Source organism: Motacilla alba, chromosome 2 (genome assembly GCF_015832195.1).
Source record: "Motacilla alba alba isolate MOTALB_02 chromosome 2, Motacilla_alba_V1.0_pri, whole genome shotgun sequence".
Taxonomy (NCBI): domain Eukaryota; kingdom Metazoa; phylum Chordata; class Aves; order Passeriformes; family Motacillidae; genus Motacilla; species Motacilla alba.
The window spans coordinates 43,873,184-43,899,425 of NC_052017.1; the positions used below are offsets into that span (position 1 = coordinate 43,873,184).

Sequence of the window (26,242 nt, forward strand, 5' to 3'; positions counted from 1 at the left end):
TGTACTGTAGTCAACGAGGTCATTGGCCAGTCAAGGTGAGCTCAGGCATGACTTAAAGGCTTTAAATTTTTTTATAGCCCTTCAGGTCCATGGCCTGTATCTCTACAGGTGCAGGCAGTCTCTGACTCCTGTTTGTGCTTTTCTTTCCAGGAAAAGTAGCAGTACCCAGCACTGTATTTGTTCAGATCTCACATTATCACCAGGAAAAGGTCAGACATTAAAGTTTTTTTAATAAGATTTTTGTCTTTGGGAAAAAATCTATGGTGATAAATCAAAGTATTTAGTAAGCAAGTTCTGTCTTTCTAAAGTTTTCCGAAGGAATTTCAAAAATGCATGGCTTTGAATTTTATTTGGCTCTGATATATAAATACATGTTAATGTAGAAGACATTAAAATGAAAACTTTCCACAGGTTGAAATATTTTTTGCTGTATGTGAAGAGCTTAAAGATTTGAACTTCTCATTCCAAAATCAGACAAAGGAAAACTTTGACAATTGACATTTTTTTTGCAAGTTCTAAAATTTTATTCCCATAATTCAAGGTGGATGACAAAGATTTGATTTTAGAGGTAAGTCTGATTACAGACGTTTCTAACACCCAGAGAGCTTTCTAGTACAACAGAGCTTGTAAGTGTTACGATGCAACTTGATTCTTAAGATAGTGATTGGTGTTGGAAGTGCTGAAAACCCATTCACTTTTCTAGTGATTTATTGTAAGAGTACTTTCCCTTCTCTGCAGGAGTTGTTATTTGCCCTAGGAACTTTCAGTGAGATCAATGTGCATTGCAGCTACAACAAGTGCAAAGATACTGAAGGGGACTCCTGGGCCCTGGTAGGGAATCCCCTGCCTTGGATGCTGTCCTCAACCTGTGGCAATTAATTTGCTGATGTCCAAAGCAAATTATCCCAGCAGAAAACTGGAAGCAAAGTTTCCTTACCTCATTTCTTTCATACCACCCAACGTTTTGCATTTTGGAAAATGTCTGGGAGCGTTTCACCACAAAATAAATGAGGTAGCCACTCCCACACAAGCAGCATATGATGAGGACATTGGCCAAAACCCGCAGGAACCTTCTCAGGTGGATGTTCTCATCCTTGTTGCTTTCTTGCTCATCTACAATGGACTCCTGAAAAAAACAGTGGTACTTAAGAAATTGGGATGGATATCTTGCACCACCAAGCATGAGGTGACATCACAAGGTTTTTCACCCTATGAAATTCAATCTTCTGCTATTCTGGCTATATCCAATTTGGTAGTTTTGGTTCAATTCAAACTAAGCTCCATAAAGGCATCCTGGTTTGACTGAAAGATATCAAATGGCAAAGAGCCTGAGATATCCCAGGGGAGCTGTACTCTACATTAATACAAATTCTTTCAAAGGCTGAGAAAAGGGAGTTAGGGGAAGCGGGTCACAGAAGCTGGAGCTTCCATGGATCAGCAAGCATCATGCCCTGTTCTTATGGAGAGCTGCTGAGTGGGTATTCAGATTTCCCCTTAAATCTCTGCCACTGGTAGGTCCTGGGAGTCTCTTCAGGAGCAGGCAGAGGACAGTTAGGTTTACCTTGAAGCTGGTGGTGATGGATGCAAACTTGTTATCTGCTGTCTCTGGGTTGCCAATGAGGTAGTCCCAGCTGGTGAACATTTTCCAGCTGAAAATGAAGTTGTCATCATCCCCATCTGCCGTGCTTTCATTGGCATTGCGAGCCATCCTGTGTAAGGATGTGAGCAGTGACGAGGTCAGACAGTGTTCCACAGAGCCACCACGTACTCCTCAGCTTTGCAAAGCTTGGGTAAGATGGAGTGGGGCAACCATTCCTGGGGCTTGGGAATGACTAAAATGTGCCATTGGACTTTAGGTCTAAGGAGGACTGAATTGTCAACTGGCAGGGCTATGCAGGTCTTCTATTAAAAATAGTCATACAGAGAAAAACTAGCACTGGTGATTAAGGAGGTTAAGGATTGTTTCGTCCATCTGGTGCCTGAAGAAAGTCTGTTTATGGTGCTTCTGGGTCCTAGGCTTCAGTATATGGTTATGGCTACCTTTAGTTAGTTAAATTTAGTCAGAACCCCCATATCCTGTCCAACACACTGCAGCACAAAGGTTTAGTGAGACTTCACTTGCTGCACAATGCTGGAGCCAAGGAGCTTGCAGGAAGTCATGCAGGGAGAGAGAAAGGATTATTCTTGTTAATCAGCATAGGAGCAGATATGGCTTCTGCTGTTTCCTCTCTATTATTTGATCCCTGAAATCCTTCTGTCAGTCCCCCTAGAGTTCCTAGCACTAGTCCCTCAAGGAAGGCAAGACAACAGATGCTGCAATTTCATGGCAAATGTACAGCAAATCCCCATGTCCCACTCCAGCCAAAGGCTCAAGTAGCTCTTTCTGCTGCACAGCAATATGGCCTGTTTCAGGAAGCGATACAAATCCGTGGGCTTATCCTTTCTTCCAAAGAAAGGAAGAACTTTTCATGGTGTGTCCTTCAGGCAGAGATAGAGGGGCTTATTTCTTTATTTTTAACTTTGCAGAGACCATTACAGCACTTCCAAGTGCTTTGGCTGCATCCTCAGTGCCCTGAGGATGCTGTGGGAGCCTCACTGAGGCTGGAGACAGTGCACAAGAGACACAGAAATTGTGGCCACTTTTAAACTCCACTGATTAGTTTGGGGACTCAACAAACACAGTCTGGTAGCACTTGGCTTTTTTCGGCAACCCTTGCAGTGTCTGTGGGACCCATATTGTCTTTCAGGAATGTTTATTTTGCAAAGAAAGCATGCAAAAGGAACCTTTGACATTTACTGCAAGTAAAAACCCCCTTCATTTACAAAATCTACTTGTTTGGTGGCCCTGTAGTAGTGTTGGAGGAAGGGTTAAAGAGATCTGGAGAGGAGGAGAAGGAAGAAGATGGCTGGAGTAGGAAGGGTTCAGAACAGGGCACATGAATGCATGGATGGGGCAGGGGAGTGCCCAGGTCCCCTCTGCCCACCAGAGCCAGGGTGGTGGATGGAGAGGCCGAGTGCATGAAAACAGCAGGCACACGTCCCCCTTTCCCCACATTCCCCCAGCCATCCAGCCAAGGCTGGACCAAATCTGGGTGCTCCTGGAGGGAAACCCAGCTGTGAGACACATCTGGGTGGATTTTGCAGAGGGCTCAATGTCGGCTGCACTTACGATCTTATAACAACCATCAGGCTGTAGCCAAATACGCTGATCCCAACCATGAAATATGCCATTGGCAGCCTGTATTTCAACCAGCCAATTGTCCTCTGGTTGTTGTAGTAGCCATAAAAGAGTGCTGAATATTTGATGTAGCCCTGGAGGTAAAGCAAAAGAAATCCTGTGTAAGCTGTGCAGCTTCTTCTCTGCAGGAAAGGGGTTTCTAGAGAAAACTGAAGATTTAAAACAAGAAAAATCAACTTGGAAAAGTTTTTAGGGTCTTGTTCTTGTCTGTTTGCTGCCCTGGAACCTTTGAGAGCCATATTCTTAAGAGTTTGTCTTCCTAAGAGAGGTAAGATGAGGGAGACTGTGTTAGAGGACAGTGGCTTAAAACTAAAATGTGGCTTTGATTCATCACTGTTTCATCCCTCCAGAAAAACATCCTTATTGCTCTTTGTGGCTGCAGCCCACCTGCTTCTCTAAGCCAATAATCAAACACTCAGATCTTGTATAAAAGCAGTAGCAAAGGGCCTTCCTACCACGATATGAAACTTTTCCTTTCAGGTAGGAGGCAGCTGATGCTCAGTGCCTTGCAGATTTAGTTCCTTTTACTGGTTGCCACCTGCAGAGCAGATATAACTAAAGAGTGAAATCAAAGCATTACTTTGCTGTGGAAAGCAGAGCTCAGACACAATATCAACCATGTTGTCTCAAGTAGATCTGTTTTTTGCTGTGCAATCTGTTAGGCATTCAACAGGCGTGCAGATCACCTTATCCACATTAGCAATCTCTCCCTGGTTTTCTGTCGTATCTCATCCAAGTTGATATGTGTCACTGCACATTGTGCTTCTCTATTTTTTGCCCCTTGTCTTTCAGCTCCTAAGTTAAGTGTACTTAATCAATCTGGCCATGATAGTTGAGCAAGCTCCCCTCTGATCAAGCCTTTGGAAAGACACGACTTGAAGCTCATATCAGAGCCTGAGTAGTGGATCTTGTCTGGAGACATTGAAGGGTTTACATGTAAAGGGGCTCCTGGAGGCTGTCCAGCCTAGCTCCCTGCTCAAAGCAGAGCCAATTGCAAAGGGAAGTTTTGTGGCTCAGGGCTATGTCCAGCTGAGCTTTGAAAAGGAGCTCCCACAACCTTTCTGGGCCTTTTTGCCAGCATTTGACCCCCTTCACTTGATCAATCAAACTAAGCTTCCGCAAAAACTCTTGACTTTTTATCCCTAACCTAATAAAAAGCTTTGGTACCCCCAGGTGCCATGGAAGCTGCATTTTTGCCCTGCACAAAGCACTGTGCCACAAGTCCAGGACCACTCTGTGTGTGTTTCTACCAATGCAGCAAGCCTGTGGCTGGCACACCACAGCACGGCTGCTTGGGGCTCGTAGCCTGCTACACACAATGTCTGCTGGGGAGGTGTGGTGGAAGAAAGCCTTGTAAGATATAATGTCCCTGCAGGGCGCTAGTGAAGTTTGCTTCTCAAGTTGTAATTCCAAACCTTTGTCTTCTTGATTCATCAGATGCCAGGGACTGAAAAATTAGATTCTCTGCTCACATCATCCAGTATGCTTTTTAAACTCCATTTGTGAGACATGGTGTTTGGTGTCCAAGTGAGATTTATTCCTTTCTACTCCTCTAGAAATCTGTGATGTGACCTCCTTCCTGCCAAAGCATACATTTCCCCAGCTCCTCTCTCCTGAAAGGTATTTTTCAGAGTAATGGTATTGACTCTTCATTTATGCCTACTCTGATTTATATTCCCCCCCCTGCACCTCTCTTGTGGAGCATGCTGCAATAAGCCTCTATTCATTTTCAAAGGGCAAACCTCTGGACAGGGCTTCATTTGACATCTCCTGGCTGCAGAGGGTGTTGGTGTACTATGTTGCCCCATAGTTGGAGATGCTTCTTGAGCTTGAAGGATTGCTCCCTGATGTCAGACAGGAAGGGAATGGGTGCTGGATGGGGATTTGTACAGCAGAAGGGTTCAGAGGACCAATACCTCAGTGACATCAGGGGAATGTAGATGTGTGTACCAAGCCAGAGGCAGGAAGGAGACTGGCAGGTCATGGGAGTAAGCATTTCCTGGAAGCATAAAGCCTCATCCAGAGACAAGTTTCCTTACTGATAGGTCTATTACTTATGATCTCCCAGAGAAAATCAGTAGCTGCATTTAATCAACACTCCTTCAGATGTTTTGTTTGTTTGTTTTGGGGTTTTATTTTGCTTTTTTTCTTCTGGCTTAATGACTTTAAATGCTACCTCTTGTATTTTTACAGTGCACTGCTCAAATGAATTTTTCATTCCTTACACTGCTATTAAAAATGTTCCTAATTCACCACTGAATTCTGGATTCTAGCAGTGGAAAGTGCAGGGAGAGGAAGAGTTGAAAGGATCGTCAGCAGATTATGGGGGTTAAATGAAGGCCTGGTCCTGGCAGGTTCCTGGACACCAGTATTTGAAGCCTTATTAATAGATTAGTTTAAATAATCTGGTCTACATGAAAGGAGCTTTTCTTTTTCTTTGGTTGTTTTTTATTTGGTTGGTTTGGATTTTTTTTTTCTTTTTTTTTTTTCCTTTTAGCTAAGGAAATTGCAAAGGGGTTTATTGCAGAAAGACTGTAGCATGTGGTCCCGTGCTTGTAGCATGTGGGCCAGGGCTGATAAAATTTAAAAAAATATTTCCAGAAGTAACCTCTTTGAAAGTCAGATCCCACGGCACTGGTTACATCCTAAAGTCTTCACCCCCTGCACATACCTTTTCTTGGGCTGTCACCTAAAACCACTTAATCCCTTTGGCTTAAATCTTCAAAGTAACTAAGGTGGGAGGTGAATTGATACTGCAGACAAGCACCCACAGATGGCTGGAAACTTGGGAATTTCCTTTGGGTGCAAGTCCTAAGCTTTGGTTTGCACTTCAGGCTCATGTAAATATTTCAGGGGAGCAGGAAGGGCAGGCACATGGGAAGCAACCCCCTTCCCAATCACTTTCAGTGGCCTGGCAAGGTGCTCCCTGCTTGTGAAGGGGGTCTGCAGTGTGAAGTCTCTGTCTGGCTGCCTGGTTTAGAGCAGCTCCAGCTTCTCACCTGGGTGCTTGCTGCCTTTCCTGTTGGAAGCAAAATGTCTTTTGTGTCTGCACACACATGATGTATGCCAGGCAGCACATTTGTATATGGAAGTGGTTCAAATCCATATGCAGGTGTCTGCACATGGACATGCTGTTTTGGTCAGAAATCTCAGCATCCACAAATATTTTATTGCAACTAAAGGCTTTCCAGGCTTCTTCTGGAAGAAATAGGTGCTCTGCTGGTTTATCTTGGAATAAATTCATCCTTGCAGCACCACTAACTCCTGAAGGGTTTTAGGAGGTATTCAAATGATCTTTTATGATTAACACTTGTGTGCTCACCTCAAAATCCCAAAGAACTGAAAAATCCATCGCTGTTGCTTGTTCAGCCCGGGGTACAGTTTTCCTTGGCAAACTCCCATAGGGCATTCCCATCAGGACCTGGAGAACATTAATAACAATGATGCATGTATACTATAAAACACCAACGAGTTTTTAACAGAGTTTTTTTCCCTTAATGAGTCTGTCTTGGTTTGCTTTTGGTTGGTTTTCCTTTTCTGTTGCTTTGTATCAATTTCACGCAAATAACCAGAGGACTTCCCTTTCCCTGGACATATCCATTGCACAGGAAATATTTTTTTTGAGAAACTGTATCCTCAGTGAACATCTGCAGTTGAAATGTCCTTAGTTTAGCAAGGAGTTCTTTGCTTGAACTTCATGGGTCTAATGCAGTAAAGGGATTAGCTTCATCTATTTATGCAGAGCTACTCCTCTGAGAGAAGTCAAGAGCACTGGGTCAAGCTTGCAATATAATTTGTATTTTTCAGTCCTGAATTGAAAGATGTTCTCAAGGTGAGGTAAAGGGCAATTAGGTTTGGGGAAAAAAAAAAAAAAGTATTACAAAAAATGCAAAGAATAGTTTTCATGGCCCAGCCCATCCTGATGGCACCATGCAAAGCAGGTCTTGCAGCTGGAGCAGCAGGAGAAGTCCAGACAGAGAATGCCAAGGGCTATGGAGAATTATTATATTTACAAGCTGACTGGTGCCAATACCAAAATATCTCATTAGCATTCATAGCCTAGAAAGCCATATCATCTATCATTTATTTTTTAGGGCTATCTAATTACACTCAAAATAATTTATGATTAAATGTTTATTGCCCAGCTACTCTCCCGTATCGTAACAGCTCAGTAGGCAGTGAGTAACAGTGTGCAACTTCAGAGAGGAGAGCTCCTGCCATATGCATACTTCCTAACCAAACACATTTGTATTGTTCAGTGCTAATGGTTATGTCTCCTCATCCTGGGGGGAAACTGAGCTTTCCCTTTCCATAGTGTGAGCAAGCACATTAAGGAGAACAAAAGCACGGTCCTCAGGAGACGTTCTGCAGTGCATATTTGCTCCATAAAATTCTGCTTTGAACGGAACAGATGCCACTGTCTGTGGATTGCACAGCCTTCAAATACTGCACTGAGTAATTTAGCCAGAGCTGTAATGGCTACATTAAAAAATTCTTCAATAAACGATCATATAAAGTTGGCTATGACATCCTTTTCATTCTCCAAGAAGAGTGAGAAATAGAAAAACTAAAAATAAAACAATTGCTTGTGAATCATATGAATTGGAAGTACAAAAAAGGGTTCTTTCCCAAGCAAGTGTTAGTTGGCAAAGTGCTGGGAAGTTGTTTGTTCCCCAAGGGGCTGTGCCATGGCTGCTGACCCATGGCCATGCTCCCCAGAGGGCCCAAAACTGAGGGTACTTAATTATTTTCAGAGCACAATCCATTTCCTGTGGCTCATGCAGACCAGATCTTGTACCTAGGATTGGAATGTCATGTTCTTCGCTTTAAAGTAGCCTTGAATTAGATAGATTGTTTAGCCCCTGTTTCAGCTGTTGGATGAGCAGGATCTCTGATAGCATTTTATGTCTCCTGATATCAATCCGACTTCTGCTCCTGTGTCAGTAACTCTTTGTAAATAATTGTCCTCAGGCATTCCATTTATCTAAAGTGATGCCTGTTATAAGGCATTTGTCCTGTCAATGTCATGTTTGTGTCAAGCAAAGGGCAAGATAGTACTGAAAGGAGAATTAAGCACTTACCTCTGGAATGATAACCAGTCCAAATATTAACCCAAAAAGGACAAGATTTACTCCATACATCCACCGCAGAAATATGAAGTAGGAAGCAACAGAGGAGCCAAAGTGACCTTAAAGCAGAAGACATTTCATGGTTAGGAGTTTAGGAGGGTTAAACTGTCCTCAGCAACCCTTTACTCTCAGGTCTCCCCATGAGAGATTTCCCTTGAGCCTCCCGAGGATCCCCACAGCTGCTGGAGAGAGCAACACCTGGAGCTGCCAGAGGTCTGTGCTCCTTGTTTGGCACTGATGCCCAGGGCAAGTGGAGACTGTGGACCAGGAAGCTGGAACATTGTTTGTATGAAGACAAGGCAATCTTAGAAAATGTCCCACTACCACCACACAGCAACTTCAACTTACTCTCCACTTCCTTTATCTTCATCTCCCAGGGTATGCACTGAGTTTTGAAATTTTCAAAGTCTCTCTTAAATTTCACCCATTTCTGAAACAAGACAACATTGCAGTGAGCAGAGAGGTGTGAAGAGGGGGTCTGCTCTGAAGCAGGGCTTTCTCATATCAGAGTTTGGTAGCATGGTAAGGTGTGGGTGTAAAGTCCAAAGTAGGAGCTCTGGTCTGGGTCTTATATTTTGGACTGTTTCAGAAAATCCCTTCAACCAAAAATCCCCCCCAGCTCCCAAGTGTTCACATTTATGATTTGAGTTTTAAGAGTTTTCACTTTTTCAGGCTTTTGGAAAGCTGCAGTTGTGCTATGGGTTGATCACATTATATAGAGGTGGGAAATTCAGACCTGCCTCTGGATTGAAAGAATTGGTTCAGAACAAACTCTGTTTAAAACAACATTTAATATGAGCTTGAATATTTCCTCACGAGGCCAGCAGCTAAACTCCAATTGATTTCATAATCTCAGGTCTGGCTCTGTTTTGCACTTCTCAATATAATCTCCATGACAACATGCAACTTGGCTACCAACTTCAGTCTCAAAGCACAGCCATCGTTCTCTCTGTTATCTCCTCATCACTGGAGAAGATGAAATTTTACAGGATTAGGAGTAGAGCAAGTCTACTCTCCCCTTTAGGGATATATTTTCGCACATATCAAGGTTTTGGAGATTGCAGTCAGAAAGCCATAGTTTTCCCTGTTCCTATAAACCCTCCCTTGCTTCTGGAAAGGTCACAACGAGGTTCAGGTTGGGGTAAATTTCCCCCTGTTCTTTCTGCAATAGTTGTCAATTTGAAGCCAGCCAGTATTTTTTTGAAGGTGGGTAGTAAGTTTTATTCTGACTTCCTTGTGCCTCTTCCACCAAATAGAGGTCAATAAACCTAAAAATGTGCTGAATACATAACTGAGTATCCAAGCCTTTCACTGACATTGCTGTAGCACTTACCTTCGCCATCATCATCTTATATGCATACAACTTTTTGCCCTTTCCTTTTCCCAGTGCTCCTTCAAACTTCTCTACAAAATCTTGTGCCTCCCTAATTGGAATATAAACAAGGAGGTTATTAAAACAGCAGAGGGATCTTTAGCTTTTCGCCCCTACCTGCACCAGTGGGATAAGCACCCGTACTCGTAGGAAGGTGAGGACTTGGTGTCTCTCCCCACCTGCTCTCTGCTGATCAGCTGCTGTGCCATGTAGCACTCAGACACCCGCCCAGAATTAGCTGTTACGTCCCCAAAGCACTCACAGTCATATAGAAATGTTTTATACTAGCTTTAAGTATTGTTAGTGCCCCAAATCTTGCTTCACACTTCTCCCTGGGTGCAAACTAAAAGCCTGCCCATTTCTCTCACTGCAGAGCTCTCTCAGCCTGCATGCCTGTTATAATTTTTCTCTCCTGATGCATTGGTCAAGGAGAAAATAACATTGCCTAGTGAAATAAACTCCAAGAGGATGCAGAGTTTCCTTTTATGCACACCTCCCAGGATAAATATCAGAGATGTGCAAATGGCCCAAGGGGATAATCTCAGTGCCAGAGGAATGAGTGTATCCTAGTCAGGAGTAAAATCAAGCTGCAAAATGAAACTAGGTTTACACTAGGATATCTCAGGGAAATACAGGGAAAATAGTCTAGGTAGATGCTGTTATGCTGAGTATGCTGAGCTTGTGAATAAAATTATATATTGGCATTGCCAATGAAAAGAGATTAAATTTCAGGAGCTGGGAGGTTTTATGACATCTTAAGCCTGGGGGAAAGATGTATTTCCACTTGGTATAAATAGTTGGCTAGGTCAGCCTGTAACCTTGGGAAAATCACCTGTGACTTCATTTGCAAACCTAAAGTGACATTTCTAAGTCTTGAACATATTGTTTCTCTCTCCTTGTGTTTTACACACCTCATCTGTGCAATGGGGCTAAAAATTTTTTCTCTCAGGGTTGAGTTCATGCAACCAAAAATATCTAATGAATGTACAGGGTGCTGAGAGCCTTTCTGGAGACCCCTGCACAAGCAGTGCAACAGTTTTGTTTAGGTTCATTAGTAGGTAGTGATGATTGCTATAGCTCAGATAGAAGATGAAAGTATGCAAGTACATTGTCTAACATGATCCTAAGAAGAAGTTTAGTCAGTATCTTACACCACAGGGAAAAAAATGCATCAGAAATAACTCCGCTTTGGTCTTTTTTTTTCTTTTCTTTTCTTACAGAAATTTGGAATTTTAGGGCCATAAGAATTTATTTGTTATGAGCTCAGGCTCATAGCACAGCTGTGAGGTGGAAAAGTTATTTTAACATAGTTTCCCTGTTATAGACCTTTACCCAGATTTTCAGAAGTAATTGGCAGAGTTCACAATTCCTGATTTTATAGGAAGATGGAACAGGTCTTGGCCTTCAGGGCATAAAAGAGAACAGCAAAGACACATGGTGACCGTCAGCTTTCATAGCGCAGTCCCTGCAGCTCTGAGCAACCTCTCAGCAAACACGGAGCTGGGGCATCACCACTCCGTGTGGGGCTGTGTCATGGTTTGACATAGCTTGGTTTTTAGTTAAAAAGAAAATGTATGAGTGCTTTGCAATGCTATTTTGAAATCTCTCCTGGTAGAAAGGGGTTTCAGAAGTTCCTTAAGCAGCAGAGCTGGGAGCTGAATCATTGCCCTAGCAGGGGAATGGTTTGTTATGAGCCATTCCCTATCAGCCTGTGGGTTTTGATTTCCCTGGTCTGCTCTGCCCCACTGTCCCCCATTGCCCAGCACTAAGGGGTCTCTGCTGCTGCCTGAGTTGTTCCCACCTTCATCAGGGGCTGTATGGCAGATTTATCTTTGCTCCATAAACCTCTGAAAATAGTACAGCATTTTTTCCAAGAAGCCCCATCTCAGGACTGTGCACTAAGAGGGCACTGTGCTGCTCTGATTTCTGTGTGACAAAAGACATGAATAAGCAAGCCAGGGTACGGAGTTTGCTTTAGCAAGTAGCCTGACTGTAGTGAGTCATTTGGTTTTAAACATGAGGGTAGAATGTCCTGGCCATGGGTATCAGTTGAACAGATTTGCACTTTGTCTGTTCTTTGGTTACAGAGGCTGAAAATCAGATTGCACATTTTAACTCTGATCATTTTTACCCAGACAGGCTGGCCAGGTTCTGCCAGTCACTTATTCTGATACTATGGCATTACAGCAGCAGCAAATAAGTAATTTCAAGGAAAGACAAAGTGCATCTCATAACAGTCAGCAGAGACCTCAGGAACAGGGGTTCCCATTTTGATGGGTACCTGAGCACTGAGAGCTTCTTCACCATCCTCCAGGGCTTGTTCCTCATGGTGGAAATCAGTTTTTTCTTTTGCTCCACCTGCTCCTTCAGCATCGCGAGCTCTTCCTCTGACAGTGACTCCTCATCAGATGAGTTGGAGGAAGCAGAAGAAGTACTGGAAGACACATAAAATAAAGGACACAGGAAACCTCACAGGGGTTGGAGGGAAGGCCTTGCTTGGGGTAGGCAGACTGCTGCTGGCCCTGGGGATTCCACTCTGATGTGGGCACAGTGCCTCAACATCCCCTGGCTCAGTGTGATGCCAGTGCCCACTGCACTCAGAGCAGGGCTGTTTCCAGCCAGGATAATGAGGAACCAATTTGTGCCCGGCTACAATTTACTCAGTGTTGTGCTTTGGGCCACGTGTCAGCTATAGAACATGGTCTACAGCTTCCAGGGCTACAGCTGGCTCCAGGAAAATGGTTTTCATGCCTATATAACAAAGTGGGAGATACGGGTAGGAGTCGAAGGTTGGGACAAGCAAGATTTGGAAGAAACTCAAAAACACAAGGGATACATATTAACTGGAATGTTTCCATAGACCAACCAAAACAAGGTCTCCATGCCCAAATTTCTCAAGGTACCTTCTTTGGGGTGCTTTTCTACCCCTGGCTATAGGTAGTAAGACTCCACTACATGCATAGACCTGATCCTAGTTGATAAAAGATAAAAACTTGGAAGCAGTTTGGTTTTGTGGCATTTTACACTGTTTTCCACTGTGTCTCTTCAGGGAGAGCAGGAACTTATTTGCAGTCTATTGCTTTTGCCATTCTGATCCATATGCCACTGGCATGTCAATATCGCTGCCAGTCTGAACAAGGCATGGTAGTCAGGGATTGTTTAATTACCTGTTTTTCCTGCCTTTCTTCTGTTTATTCTCCCCCTCTTTTCCTCTCTTGGCTGTTTTCTTTTCTTTGTTTTCTGATTCCTTTTGATCTTTGTTAGGAGCCGTTTTGCCTCTGTCTTTCCTCTGGCTTGCTTCCTCTCTTGCCTTTTTTCCATCTCTGTTTTTCCTTTGGTAATTTTTTCTCCTAGAAGCTCTGTTTTGCTGGCTGCCATTGTCTTCCTCTTTGCTCTCATCTTCTTCTTTGTCTTCTTTTTCTTCTTTGTCTTTCTCTTGCTTTTTGCTTTGAAGTCTGCTTGCTCTGCCAGTTTCCCTATGGCGTTGTTTGTTAGTTTTCTTGTCCTTTACTTCATCTTCTGCAAGTGATAAAAAGCAATTACATTGGGAAATCCGTGCTGGCAGAATAAAGATTCATCAGAAGAGCATGGGCAGGCAGGACACCTGATGCAAACCCTGGCAAATTCAAAGAGCAGGTGCCTGTTGATCTCGATGGGCTTTGTGTTATGCCCTGTCCAAGAACCAGGCGGAACTCTTTGGTTGTGCAACTTCCATTTAAGACAGCGCCATTTAGCACACCAGTGACTTATAGGTAACCGTAAGAAAATCGGAAATTAGTTACAAATGCAAAAGCCCATCCATCAGACAGCACAGACAGATATCTCCCTGACCTGTAAACACACCAAAACAAAGGAAACAGAAATTCCAGTCTGTTACACAAAGCGTAGTTTGCTTGTTGATGCAATGTCCTTGAAAGATGTTTACTTTTCAAGGCTGGGAATGGAGTCCTTCTATTTATAGAGAGAAAAGGCACAGCACAAGCAGTATCCGGTTTTCTTTCTCTCAGTTTTCTTTTATATTGGATGGTCTCTATTCAGAAAAGAAAAAGACCAGACAGTATCTGAGGCACATTTCATTCTTACTGGCATTGCAAGCTAAAAACCTCCTCTTTCCAGAAGTCAGAAATGCTTCCATCTTAAAGGATTGAAGCAGAGAATGATGTAATTACAGAATTTTATGGAAGGGGGGAAAAAATTTTCAAAAGTCCCCAAGTCTCTCCATCTCTTTCACTACCAAGCCTATTAATAGTAAGTTTTCCAGAGTATTTTGGCTTCTTATTTTCCAAAATTTCTGTCTGATGAAAGTAAAATGTAGGAGAAATTGTAATGGAAGAAGGAAATTATGATGGAATGGGTTCCAGAGTGTAATATGAGGAGCCTAAAAGGTGAGAAAAATAGAAGCAAAAAAAGAATCTGAGTATTTGCATTTTTGGTTTGGTGAAAAGCTAGAAATTATTAACAAGCAAATAGTTTCTGGTTTTTAGTGGTAAAAAATTAGTAGGAAGTGGTTGTCACATTTGACACGGGGAATGAGAAGGAGCTTCCAATTAATTTCTCAGGAGGCATTATGCAGGTTTCAGTTACTATATAGTGGTCCATCTAAACTGAATTTTGGTGAATCATCTAGATAAAGGACCGCCTGCTCTCTTTGGGAAAATGCTCATTTTGTACAGCCAATGGTCTAGGGATTTTTATATTTGAAACCTCTCAAGTATTATGTTAACTATGAAGCATTAATTTGTTACCTTTATCTTACTGCCTCTTTTGCCTATATGGAAAAGGTGGATACGATTTAAAAAATAAAATAACTTCCAGTACTTTGCTGTTTACTTTCTCGTATTCCGTGAGTAATACAGACACAGTTGTGAACTGTTTTTGCAGTAACAGCTATATTTGTATCACCTATCCCATGCTGTTATGGTCTTACCTCTTAGCTCTCTTGCTTGAGATATGCTATACATGCAAAGTTAAAGGTGTTTTTAGTCCTGTCATGGGCTTTTCCTGATTTCCCTCACAGCCATAAGTCTCCCTTCAATCCATTTTCATCGTTATCTTCTTGCAGGCATGATTAATGAAGATACCAGTGTATTATGGTCTGAGCAAGCATTACAGGGAGGGCAAGCAGGACTTCAGTATAGTGCAAAGCAGCCCCAGCCCTGCACAGGGTGGTGCTTTACTGCAGTGCCTGATTTATTAGGGGCTGACTCCCAAGGGATGTGGGTTCTGACAGCCTCTGACTCTGGGAACATGGATAAAAGAGGACAGACTGCTTAAGAATGGCACTTTGCGTATCACTGTTATAAGTCAAACCTCAAGGGAAAAATCTGCTTGCTTGCAAGTAGCTCATGAAAGAGTTTGTGTTGTAGAACAAGTCATAAGTCAGGGAGAAAAAGAGAAGGTATCACCTCTTGTATTTCAAACAGGACCACATTTGGTAATCTCTACATTACCTTCACTCTCTGTGTCAGTTTCCACTTCTCCATCAAACTCTATTCCGGCTGCAAAACAAAGAACAAAGAGTAATTGCATTTGTTGCTGGAATTTACACATCTGATGCTTGACACAGCTGACCCTTAAGTTCCAGCTGAGCTTGGCAGAAATATCCCTTATTGATTATACATTATATTCCTTTCCTACAGTCATGCTCTTAATATTTACTTTAGTCTGGCAGACTGACAGAAGCAAACTGAAATTGTATGATCTTTGAGAGATGCAAAACAGTGTGCTCAGGAAGCCCCAAGAGGTTTAGTCAAGTATTTGGCAGCATGCAAATTGAAATGATCTCACAGTGATACCAACCATCTTCCAGGATAACCTGTAGACTGCTTTTCTTTTTCTTCCCCATGGCAGCCTCCCGTCTATTGCCCAGACACGGTAGCTGCTGCGCTGCACACACACCCCAGTCGTACACAGGTTACTCCCTCTTCCAGTGCCCATGTGCTTGTCTCCTTGGCATTACAGACAGATGGACACATCCAGCTGTCAGTGACCTCTTGCTCATGAGCCATGAGGACAGGGAGGGGTGGGAGAGGCAGGGAGAACCTGGGCTCTGCCTCAGCCTACCCAAACACTTTCCCTTCTTCTCCCTTCTCCCTGTGAAAAAAGCACCTGTTGGCATTACGTTGCATTTCATTATTTATACATGAAGGAAAGCCCTTTGGTGGGTACTTGGTGGTGTCGTATGAAACACAGACACAAGTCACGTCTGGTTCTGACATAAGCATGTGGCTGGAGGCTTTCAAAGGATCAATTTTCTTAATGCCATATTCTTTACTGACCTGCGACAATCTGTGTAACCCTGTTAGTCATTCTCCTACGTCTTATTAAATCTCTCAGCCAGTGCCCCTTGGGACACAGCTGTGGGTAACCTTTTGTCCTCCATGTGTGTCCCTTGGAGGGGACTCATGAGCTAATAGATGCAGCAAAGAGTCAGGAGTCAGGATACCAAGATCTCTCTTTCCTTTGCTCCTCTATTCTGTGTGACCTTTGCATACTCATTGCACTTGCTGGTAAAATAGGATAGATTTTCCTTCTAGGTGCTCTGAGGCTTAATTAATTAATGTGAGACCCTCATTTGGAAGGTCCTTTAGAACCACAAAGTATTGTATTGCATTCTGCAGCTTGCAGTTTTTCAGTGGGCCAAGAATAGTTTTGTCTCAGTGATGTCCAGAGTAAAGCCTGTGCTGTCTGCCTCAGCAGTAGCTTCTGCAGAGAGCGCCCAAGCGTGCATTCCCACCTTTGGTCTCCCAAATGGAGAGCTTACCCTTACACCATCTATGAAACACACTGCAGACCCCTGGCTTGCACAGGTGTCCCTCGGGGACCTGGCATAATGACTTTTTTTCCAAGGATTATCAAGGGGAGTGTTAATTCCTTCCTTTCCTTCCCAAAAGAGAGGACTGTTGCAGAGATCAGCTTGAGGCTGTTGCCACCATTGACATGTGCTGATAACTCCTGCTTTGGATCAGGTGTAGTGACTGAGGGGATGCCAGCTTGAACCTCTCTCCACTGCTTTTTCTCATTGAATTTGGGCCCAGGGGCACCTTTCAAGTACTTTAAATCCAATCCCATGGATTGTTTGATCTATGTTTGACTTTAGCTCAGCTCTCCTGAGCTTAATACATAATGCATGGTATATGCCCATACATTATTAACAGCTCTAACCCTACAAGTTCATTGCACAGGGCATTTTCACTGTGTGTTCCCCACACTAGACCCAGACCCAGCTTGACTGGGTCTGAAGACAGTGATAGTGCCTTTTGAAGATCTTCCCAGTGAATGAGTTTCACCTGTAACTCTATATGTTGATGTGGTTTGTTTCCAATGTGATCGCTAGGTCATTGAATTAATACTGCTCCAGGAAAAAAAAAGGAGAAATTCCCAGCTGCTGGAGGCTACTGGAACAGATCTTCTGCAAGATATTTCAGTTGCCTCAGTCCCAAGCATCTCTATCCCAAACACAGGATCTAGGGGACCTTCTTAAATAAAGACCGAGTTTCTGAAGAATTGTGTGGCAGGAGGCAAAAGGGCTGTGGATGCTTATCACACCCCACCCTCTACCCCCTGGTACTGTACTCAGTGATAGCACTGCTTCTGCCTCATGGAATCACAGAATGGTTTGGGCAAGAACTGACCTTTAAAGGCCATCTGTTCCTGTGGATGCCATGGGACAGAGAGAGAGAAACGGCAAGCGTTTCTCACAACGGCTTGTGAGAATTTTTAGGGAGTTGTAAGGATGTGATAACTTATTAAGTAAAAACAATCTGCAGGTGGTGTTTTTCTACTTCGTCTGTCAGTTCTTCTCAAGGACAGTGTATGGGAAAGGTGTTTTTGTTAACTAGCCAATCAAATACAATCTATCCTATCACTCTATAAAAACCGCATGGTTCTCTTGAACAAAGCCTCCTTTTGCTTTTTCCACAATACTGCCTCCCGCCTGTTCCTGTGTCATTCTTGGCACAAGAGTGACATGTTCCAACTCCTCTGCAGTGAGCAGGGACATCTTCATGTAGACCAAGATGCTCATAGCCCTGTCCAAACTGACCTTGAATGTTTCCAGGGATAAGACATCCACCACCTCTCTTGGCAACCTGTGCCACTGTTTTACCACCCTCATTGTCAAAAAACTTCTTCTTTGTACCTAATCTAAATTGACCCTCTTTTAGTTTAAAACCATTACCCCTTGTCCTTTAATGGACCTTACCCCTTCTTTCTCACCAAGGCATGCTCAGATGCTTTTTGCATGCTCAAGGTCTGTTCATGTGGGCATCTCATTGGCAGAGTTGAGCATCCTGGTTTCTACTCCACCACAGAGTCAGTGATTCACCCATGATCTGCACTGGAGCTGAGACAGCTGCAGGCTCCAAAGCTGCTTGTGCCACTTGGCATGCCCATAGGTACCAGCTATATGATTTGGAAAAGTAATGGGGACTGCAAGTTCATTTTATTACCAAAATGTGTGGCCAGGTAATACCTCTGTCTCTTGCCCTGAGCTGAAAAAATGTGCTCTTTGATTTTACTGCCTGCTTACAGCAGTGGGGGCAAGGTGTGGTGTTTCCACAGCAGCCACAGGGGCCCTGGGCACCCCTTGCCACATGGGAGAATAGGAATGCCCTGCACTTCCCTCACAGAGAGGATGACAGCTGAGGGGTGCCAGCATATAGGACAGAGCAGGAATGGGGGCTGTTTCACATTGTTCCCATGAAGCAACACATCAGTATGGATGAGCATATTTGCAATAAGCTCTGCTTGGCTGTTGCTTTGCTGCCCTGTACCTACACTGCCAAAGGTAGTAGGACTGGCCATGATAAAACTGAGCTGTTACAGGCTGGGTGGTAGCATTTCGCTCTTGTGTGAGTAGAGATCTTTATCTTTCACACTTCTGACTCCATTGGGGAGGGAGTTGCATAATGCCTGGCAATTATTTCCTACTGAAAGGTGTTATTAAAGTGTCTGCCCAAGAATTTACCCCTAAGGAGAAATCCCTATATTACCTTTCCAACTCAGCCTGTGGTGCAACAGACCCTTTGCAGGTGACAGGCTGCTCCCTTTGCCTTAGAGTCCCTAAAGAAATAAATAACCTACTCCATCTGATGCTGTCTGACTCCTCTGGAAATGATGGTCCCCCCTGAGGCTGATGTGAGCCACACAAGCATGATGAGAAACCTTGGAGTCTTGATTCCTTGTGGTACATGTCCTTGGGGGAACATGTGGCAGACTTGCAGAGCCACCATCACTTTTGGGGTGGGCCAGGCAGTGCTAGAGGCTGTGATGCAGAGGAAGGCTGGGCAGCAGAGCCTGGGAGGAGAGGAGTGGAATTCAGTGCAACAAGGTGGTGTCACGTAAGATGAGACCGAGAAAAAGTGCAAAATGCTTAGGTTGTTTTGACAACCTTGTTTGCCTTGTTTTTTGGTAAGTGCTGAGAGATCTGTAATTTCCCCCCAGAATTAGGCTGGTGGAGATCTTGCCAGAACCTCCAGGCTGGTTTTGCCTGTGTGATAGTCTGCTTGTAGTTTGTGGACACTGAATAGCATTGGTAAAAAAAAAAAAAAAAGTTTAAAGGAAAAAAGATATTGCAACATGGAATTATTGATGGAGAAAATCCTTATGGTTGAATATTGTACAAAATGCTGTGTGTGAAGTAAGAAAAGTGCACTTCACACCCTTTTGACACCCATCTTTGATAGTAGAAGATGTTCCATTAAAGGAAAAATATACACAAAAATTTTACAATGAGATCCCAGCACGGCAGGCCTGGGAGAGCAGCAGGACACTTTGTGGGCTGCGAGGGAAGTGGGACACAAGGACTTTCCATGTCTGTGTGTGTCCATCAAACAGGTGACAGACTCATGCAGGGCCCGCCAGGACTTGCATATCCATACAATGAACGGGGAGTTCATCAGCAATGCTTCAGCACCAAGCACAGCACCACCCTCAGCTCATGAGCCTGATTTTCCTAAGAGGATCAAGTTTCTTGCAGGGCTTAGGATTTCTTAGGATTATAGACTGGGGGGAGGAGATTAATGGATGAGTCTTTTACCTCTTGAGTTATTCCACAAAAGGTGTGAACAAGTAATGCACAGCCACGAATCCAGCTATTACTTTTGTAAATATGATGAGTATGCAATTGATGGAGTTGTAGCACAAATGTTTTTTATTGTGTTATTTAGTGTTTTTCTCCTCACACTGGTGATGACTACCACTAAATAATTTGGCAGTTTTGAGTTTTAGCATAGGAGGACATTGGGTGTCTCACACACGTCCCAGTGTTAAATAAAAAGCAGTTGTGTTATGGAGAGAGGGTAACTGAATCCTGGAAGCACATACAACATACTTGTAAATGCTTAATGAGCTAGTGTTTCTCCCTTTCTTGCTTTCTGATTAACATAGGGCTTTAGCTAATTAATCCATGGATTACATTTATTCAATATTCATCTCATCTATAAGTAATCTTTACTTGAGAGGGTTTTTGGGCAATAGTAATAACAATAATACCTGACCTGTGTGTGCATATTTTGATGAGGACCTAAAACTTGTGAATTGCTGGAGCCAACTTTAACAATATATCTGAGAGAGACATTTAAAAGTGAGAGACCACTTCCAAACACTTCCTTGCTTCTGTTGAACTGATGAAGAAAACCAAATTCTTTTTAAAAGCCCAAACCAGCCCTAACCATGTTTTCCAGGGTCTCTCAGGCATGCTTCATAAAACTGGATTCAGCTGCAACCTGACTTTTGACCATGTCTGAGTTTAACTTTGCAAAAACAAATTTCTTACAAAGCCATGAAAATCCACCAGGGGCTACATGCTAACCTGAGCATCTATGTATGCAGAGGTCATCCTTGCCCTCACATAATCTCTGCAATGCTGTAGTTTTATTCTGTATTTTGGTACCGGGATCTGGAGCGCACTCTGACAGAGCAGCATGGAAATGCTCAGAAAGGAAGGACTCACCTGCAGCACTGACTGCAAACATGTGGAAAGAGAGTCTCATTATCTTAAAATAATCTGGAAAATAAATTTTTCAGCTCTTTCCAGACTTTAAAAATAACCCTCTGGCTGCCATAGGGAATGGTAGGTCTGGACTATGGCTGAAGACAATAAAATGATGCCAAATATGTGGCCTATGCTCTTTGTTCAAGGTGGGCTTTAATTACTTGTAAAGATGACGAAGTCCCACTGGAAGAAGTTGTGCAAGATTAATATTGTGGTGTTGGGGATGTGCTCAAGTCAGTGCCTTGCTATCTTGGCCCATGAAAATGAGCTTTATCTGTGTAATCCCAACCCAGGGTGGGGGGCACAAGGTCCTCAGAGACATAACTATTGCTTTTTTATTACTTTCCTGTTGTTACTTCATAACCTCAAGACACAGCCAGGAATTTGCTGTGAAGGAACACAACAAGGTCTGTTAGCCATTAGCCTCTTTTAGCTGAAGAACTGCCACAGAACTGTGGGATTCAGGAAGAACTTCCTGCCCTGTCAGGAAGAACTAAACCAAAACTTGGGAAGGATGTGCACAGGCAGGTCCTGGAGGTATGCCAGCTCAGAGAGACATCTTGGAATGTCAGATCAATCATAGGACAGAGCCCCTCAGTCTTCCACAGTCTTCCACTGATTCTTGTCATGTAGGAACCAGTAAAGAATTTTTTTTAAAATGTGCTCCTATCACCCAGCTGTATAAGATTAGAGCCCCCCCTTTGCAGCAGCCTTGTGGGGAACACTGCAGTTAGTAAGACCCCAGATTAATGCAAAACACAAACCAACATCTGCCAGCTCACTGCCATCTTCACCTATCCCATATCTCAAACTAAACACATGCTTGGAGTCATCCTGCATCCAGGTGAGTTTGTCAGTGTTCTCCAAACACAACATAAAGGTGTTTAGCAGTGGTGCTGGTCAGATGGTATGTGTTGCCACTGTATCATCCCTCCTCATTGCTGACATTTTTGGGGACAAGCTTTGAGGAGAACAGGCTCTTGTTCATCCAAAAAATGGAATGCATCACGGTCCTTTGAACCTGGCACTGCGCGAGTAACTAAGTGGCATTGGAAAAACTGTTCTGATTTCTAAGCAGATATAGACACCCCTACCCATGTCCCACACTCCTTTTAGGGAATGGAGGCAACACAACATATTTGCCAATGCATTACTCCATTTATGCAGAGTAAATGAAATCCAAAAATGAAGTTCTCGTGAAGTTTCCAAGGACAAGAAGAGAAAAGTATTAAAACAACAATCTTCTGGACAAATCTAAAGCATGAAATGAGTCGACACTGTCATGCAAGACTTAAATGGAGAATGATTTTGTCATATGGGATTTATATGAGAAGACTTGTGATTTAGAGAACATGTGTGCAAAACCAGAAGAGAGCATGTTTTTTGCACAGATTCTGAGGTAGGAAGTTTTTTTTGAGGAACATTTTTGCCGGGCTCCTTTTCTGCCTTTTACTCCTGCTCCTCTGGAAGAAAATTTTAGCAAGGTCCCCTCAGCTTTGTAGAAGGTCACTGAAAGGGCATAAATGAAGGTCATAGTGTGAGAAGATCAGGAGAAGAACACCCTTCACAGGAGTTGAGCCTTTTTTGTTGACTCCTGTCCAGCTCCCCCAGACACAGAGGGGTTGCTGCTGCTGGATTTCCCCTTCTTTTCTTCTGGGTCTGAGAGGATTTCTGTGGGAAAAAAAAAACACACCACATTTTTTCTAGAATCTCTTTGCCTGAAATGCAACTTGTTTCTTTTTCTTTCATTTAGAAATCAGAGAGAAAGCTGCCTGACAATTCAGTCATGGCAAGAGGATCTTGCATGCTTTAACCTCTTTCTCAAAGCTCCCAGAGAAGCTCTGCTTTCATTTGCATCATCCAGACCCTCTGCTGCTATGAACTCTTAAAGCTTTAGTGGCTTCCATGAGGATTTGCCAAGTGACACCAGCTGTAGGTTTGTGCCGAATAGCCCTAGGGCTTCTGCTGGATCATAGGCTCAGAGAGCTCAGGATTTTGAGGGGTCTCCACATAATGCTGTTTCAGAGTCGGATGGTCCCTGTGTAGGTTACTGCTTGTGTCAGAAAAGAAGAGATAACAGGGTGACTGGGAGTCAGAACTAATATCTCTGTTTAAATGATATCATGGCCCTGTACATGATTGATTTATACTGGATAAAAAAGTCCAAACCCACAAGCTTTTGTGCCATTGTTGGAAAGATAAAGCCATATTAATGAAACCTGTTGGATTACTTTTTTTATTAGGTTTTCAAGATAAGTTTTTAAAAATAATAAATTGCAGCATCATGGTGGAGTACAGAAGTTACATAACATGAGAGCTAGCTGAGACAAAAGAGGACAAATTTGTTTGAGGAAGAGGTCTGCAATAATTTGGTGTCCAAAGGGATTCTTTTAGTACAGCTATATCATGCTGTATACCTGCTTCCTCCTTTTCCTCGGTGTCAGTGTGATGAACAGTTGTGATGAACAGATAGTGCCCACAAGAACTGTATCCCTCCTCTGCCCCTGGAAAAGCCAGATTGCCTGTGCCTTGCTCCCGATGTATTCCCAACTAGCTCAGCAGGGATGTGCCACCAAAATGAGCTTCAGGCCGAAGACGCTTTCTGCACGAGGCAGGGAAAGGTGAGATGAGGTCTCAAGGGAAGGGAACGCATTTGATGGGGATGGCATCCTCTTGGGTTCCCTGTGGTCAGAGTGACCCCGAGAATCCCAGCCTGATAGTCGAAGGAAGAGTTGGAGTTCTTCGGCTCTGGTTCACAAGGTTGTTTATTATTTATTTTCTAAAACATTTTTCTCTGGTCTGTTGAGATCTGTTAAGCGGGTCAGTCCCAGGCACACTGCCCGCCTCCCAGGCTGGTGCTATCTTTTATACTAAAAGCTACGTGCACTATATTTACAACTATGTTCCAATACCTATCACCTATGTCAGACAGTCAGCTTCTATTCTGAACCAATCTAAAAGTGCCAACATCACCCAGATCATGGAGGCTAGGAAGAAGAAAGAAGAAGGACAGGGCACGCCCAATTCCCTCCATTTTGAGTCCTCGAACCTCCATTCTAAAAATCCCCAAAATTCTATTTTTCACCCTGTGACAAATACTGTTATGCTTCTTAAACTTTTGTGACTTGTAATTCTTCATACAGAGTTGGCAATTTGCTCCATGGGCTAAGATCAAAACCCCACGTGTGTCTTTGGCTGCATGCCAGGGTCTCAGAGCCCCCTGCCAGCGGCTCGGGCCATCCAGGGCACCCAGAGGGGTGTCCTGGGTTCCGACAGCATCCGTCTTGTGCAGGATGGGCTCGAGAAAAGCAGGAGGAGCAGAAGCGGATGTCTCTGGCTGAGTGATGCTCCCGGGCTCTGGCTGAGTGATGCTCCACGCAGCTGAGGGGAGCGAGCCCAGCTGGCTGCAATGGGACCTCCCTCTTGTGGCAGCCCCTTTGCACAGCAAATTCTCCGTCTCAGCTGCTTTACCGCGTCTTCCCGCAGAGGCAGCACACTGGATAAGGGAATAGGGGATCTCCCTGTGTGAAACTGGTGTTTCTTTTTTGTTTTCCTAGCATGCTAACCAGCCAAGAGCAAAAGGACTTCCTACATCGGCCTCATCTATATTAAAATCTAAAATTACCACCTTCTGCTCTCTTGGGCAGAATTGGAGCTACAGCCCCCAAAAAGCAGAAAAGAAGTATAGAAAATGTGAGGGATTGGAGGGCTTAAACTTCCATTTATCCCAAATGGCTGACATCCCAGGCCGTTTGTAATATTAATTTCATATTGTGTAAGCCATTAATAGAAGAATTTTTATATTCTATCTGTTCTATCTTTTTTTCTTTGAAGTACTATTATTAAATACCTTGCTATTGAAGGATCTGTTTTCTTTCTTTTTTTCCTATTTTTATAAATTCCTGTTTCCTATACTTAACAAAACAATATGGGGTTGGAATTCCCACTTTGTTGACAAAAGCAGATGAGAAGAATCTCTTAGGACTATTAACCTAAAGAGTTTTCAAAATTTTCATTTATCACAAATATCTTTAGGAAGAGGCCCTAACTGGTAAGGGAGGGGCTGGAAGAAAATAATTGTTATTTCCCAGCAGGCTGGTTTGATGAGGCATCCATCACAGCTGAGCTCAGCAAGTCAGCCAGTCTGCCCAGGAGGGCTGAGCCTGGGATCTGAGGTCAGTAATTCAGCACAATATTAGGAAAGTATTTAGATAAGAGGGTAAGGCTGTGCAAGTGTGTGAGCAGCTAAGTAATTCACCTGACTGCAGCCCTGCCATGTAAATACCTTGTGTTAGGCATGGTTTCAGGAACTTGGTTGCTCCGAGTCTCTGATGGCACACAAGGCCAGAAATGATACCCTTTTGATTTCTGGTGTAAGTCTAGTGATGCTGGAAAGATCTGTTTTAGAGGTACCTGAAGCCCTTGTTGAAGAAAAATTCTGGCTGTCTCTCTAAATTATCCCAATTTGCTTTTATGAAGCCTCATTTTTAAATGTACTAAAGTATCAAATTACTTAATTGCACTTAAGTATCAAATCTTAAGGCAACAGGCCAGAATGTCTTCAGAAACATCTTGATTCTCATTCATGGAAAAGTATTCCTTAAATTCAGTGGAAGCATTTGTTCTTTCATCTCATGAACAAATTAAATTTCCAATAAGTAGGAAAGTAAGAAAATTGCCAACAAGTTGGATGCTTTTTAAATGTTAGTTATTTCTGTGCTTATTATTAAAAATGATTGTTTATTATTAAATAGTAATTAAGAAAAAATATAGTTATAAAGGTCTGTCCTTCCTAGCCAGATAGGCAGATATAATTGGCTTATGAGAAGCTATTGTTTTTATCTGGGGTTTATTTAAACTCACTGAGTATCTGCTGGTGCATTTATTCCCTTTAGAAGGTTTGTGATGAAGCTCCCTTTGTTTAGAGAAGTAAGAAGAGAGTAATTTGTTACTATTATCAATAATACCTGTGTGTGCCTATATATTTGTGATCATGTGTTTTTGGGTGTGTTTATGTGCTGAAACTTCATGGCTATCATTAATGGAGTGCATATAGCAATTAATATAATGTGTAATGTAAAACATATCTGCATGCCTCTCCTATGGCCATAGCTTCATGTTCATATTCTTTTGAGCTTACAAATATATGCATTGCCTTCACCTTCTGGAGGATTCAGGCTTTGAGTTGGGTAAAAAGTGTTAAAACTAAAATCGAGCTGGTATGGATGAGGTTTCCAGTCTCACAATGAAACTGGATTTTTTGCAAAGCTTTAAAATAAATATTGAATCCAGATGTGTGCAAACAAGCTTTTCCATCATCTTGTCTGTGTTACCATTTGGGGGAATTCATGATCTTCTGGAAGCTCAAACAGATTGGCTTTAGGCTGGAAAAACAGTTTCTTGGGCAAACTCCTAGGAAATGTTTTGTTGTACACTGGGCAGATCAGCCTGAATGTATTGCTGAGCCACTGCAGGTAAACTTGGCTCGTGTGGTAGTGTAACGAGGG

General features: G+C 43.1%; 1 protein-coding gene across 1 annotated transcript in view; it reads right to left on the bottom strand.

The window, feature by feature from the left end:
* The window catches only part of TMC2 (transmembrane channel like 2), a 31,140-nt gene extending 15,092 nt beyond the window's left edge, over positions 1-16,048 (bottom strand). Inside the window, exons 1-11 of the mRNA XM_038126898.1 lie at positions 16,018-16,048; positions 15,190-15,237; positions 12,907-13,258; positions 12,021-12,173; positions 9,701-9,791; positions 8,716-8,797; positions 8,320-8,426; positions 6,561-6,659; positions 3,170-3,312; positions 1,562-1,709; positions 938-1,126 (exon numbers count right to left, since the gene is read on the bottom strand). Coding sequence (XP_037982826.1) covers positions 938-1,126; positions 1,562-1,709; positions 3,170-3,312; positions 6,561-6,659; positions 8,320-8,426; positions 8,716-8,797; positions 9,701-9,791; positions 12,021-12,173; positions 12,907-13,258; positions 15,190-15,237; positions 16,018-16,048 — 1,443 coding nt within the window. The remainder of the gene's footprint in view (positions 1-937; positions 1,127-1,561; positions 1,710-3,169; positions 3,313-6,560; positions 6,660-8,319; positions 8,427-8,715; positions 8,798-9,700; positions 9,792-12,020; positions 12,174-12,906; positions 13,259-15,189; positions 15,238-16,017) is intronic.
* Between the last annotated feature and the right edge of the window lie 10,194 nt (positions 16,049-26,242).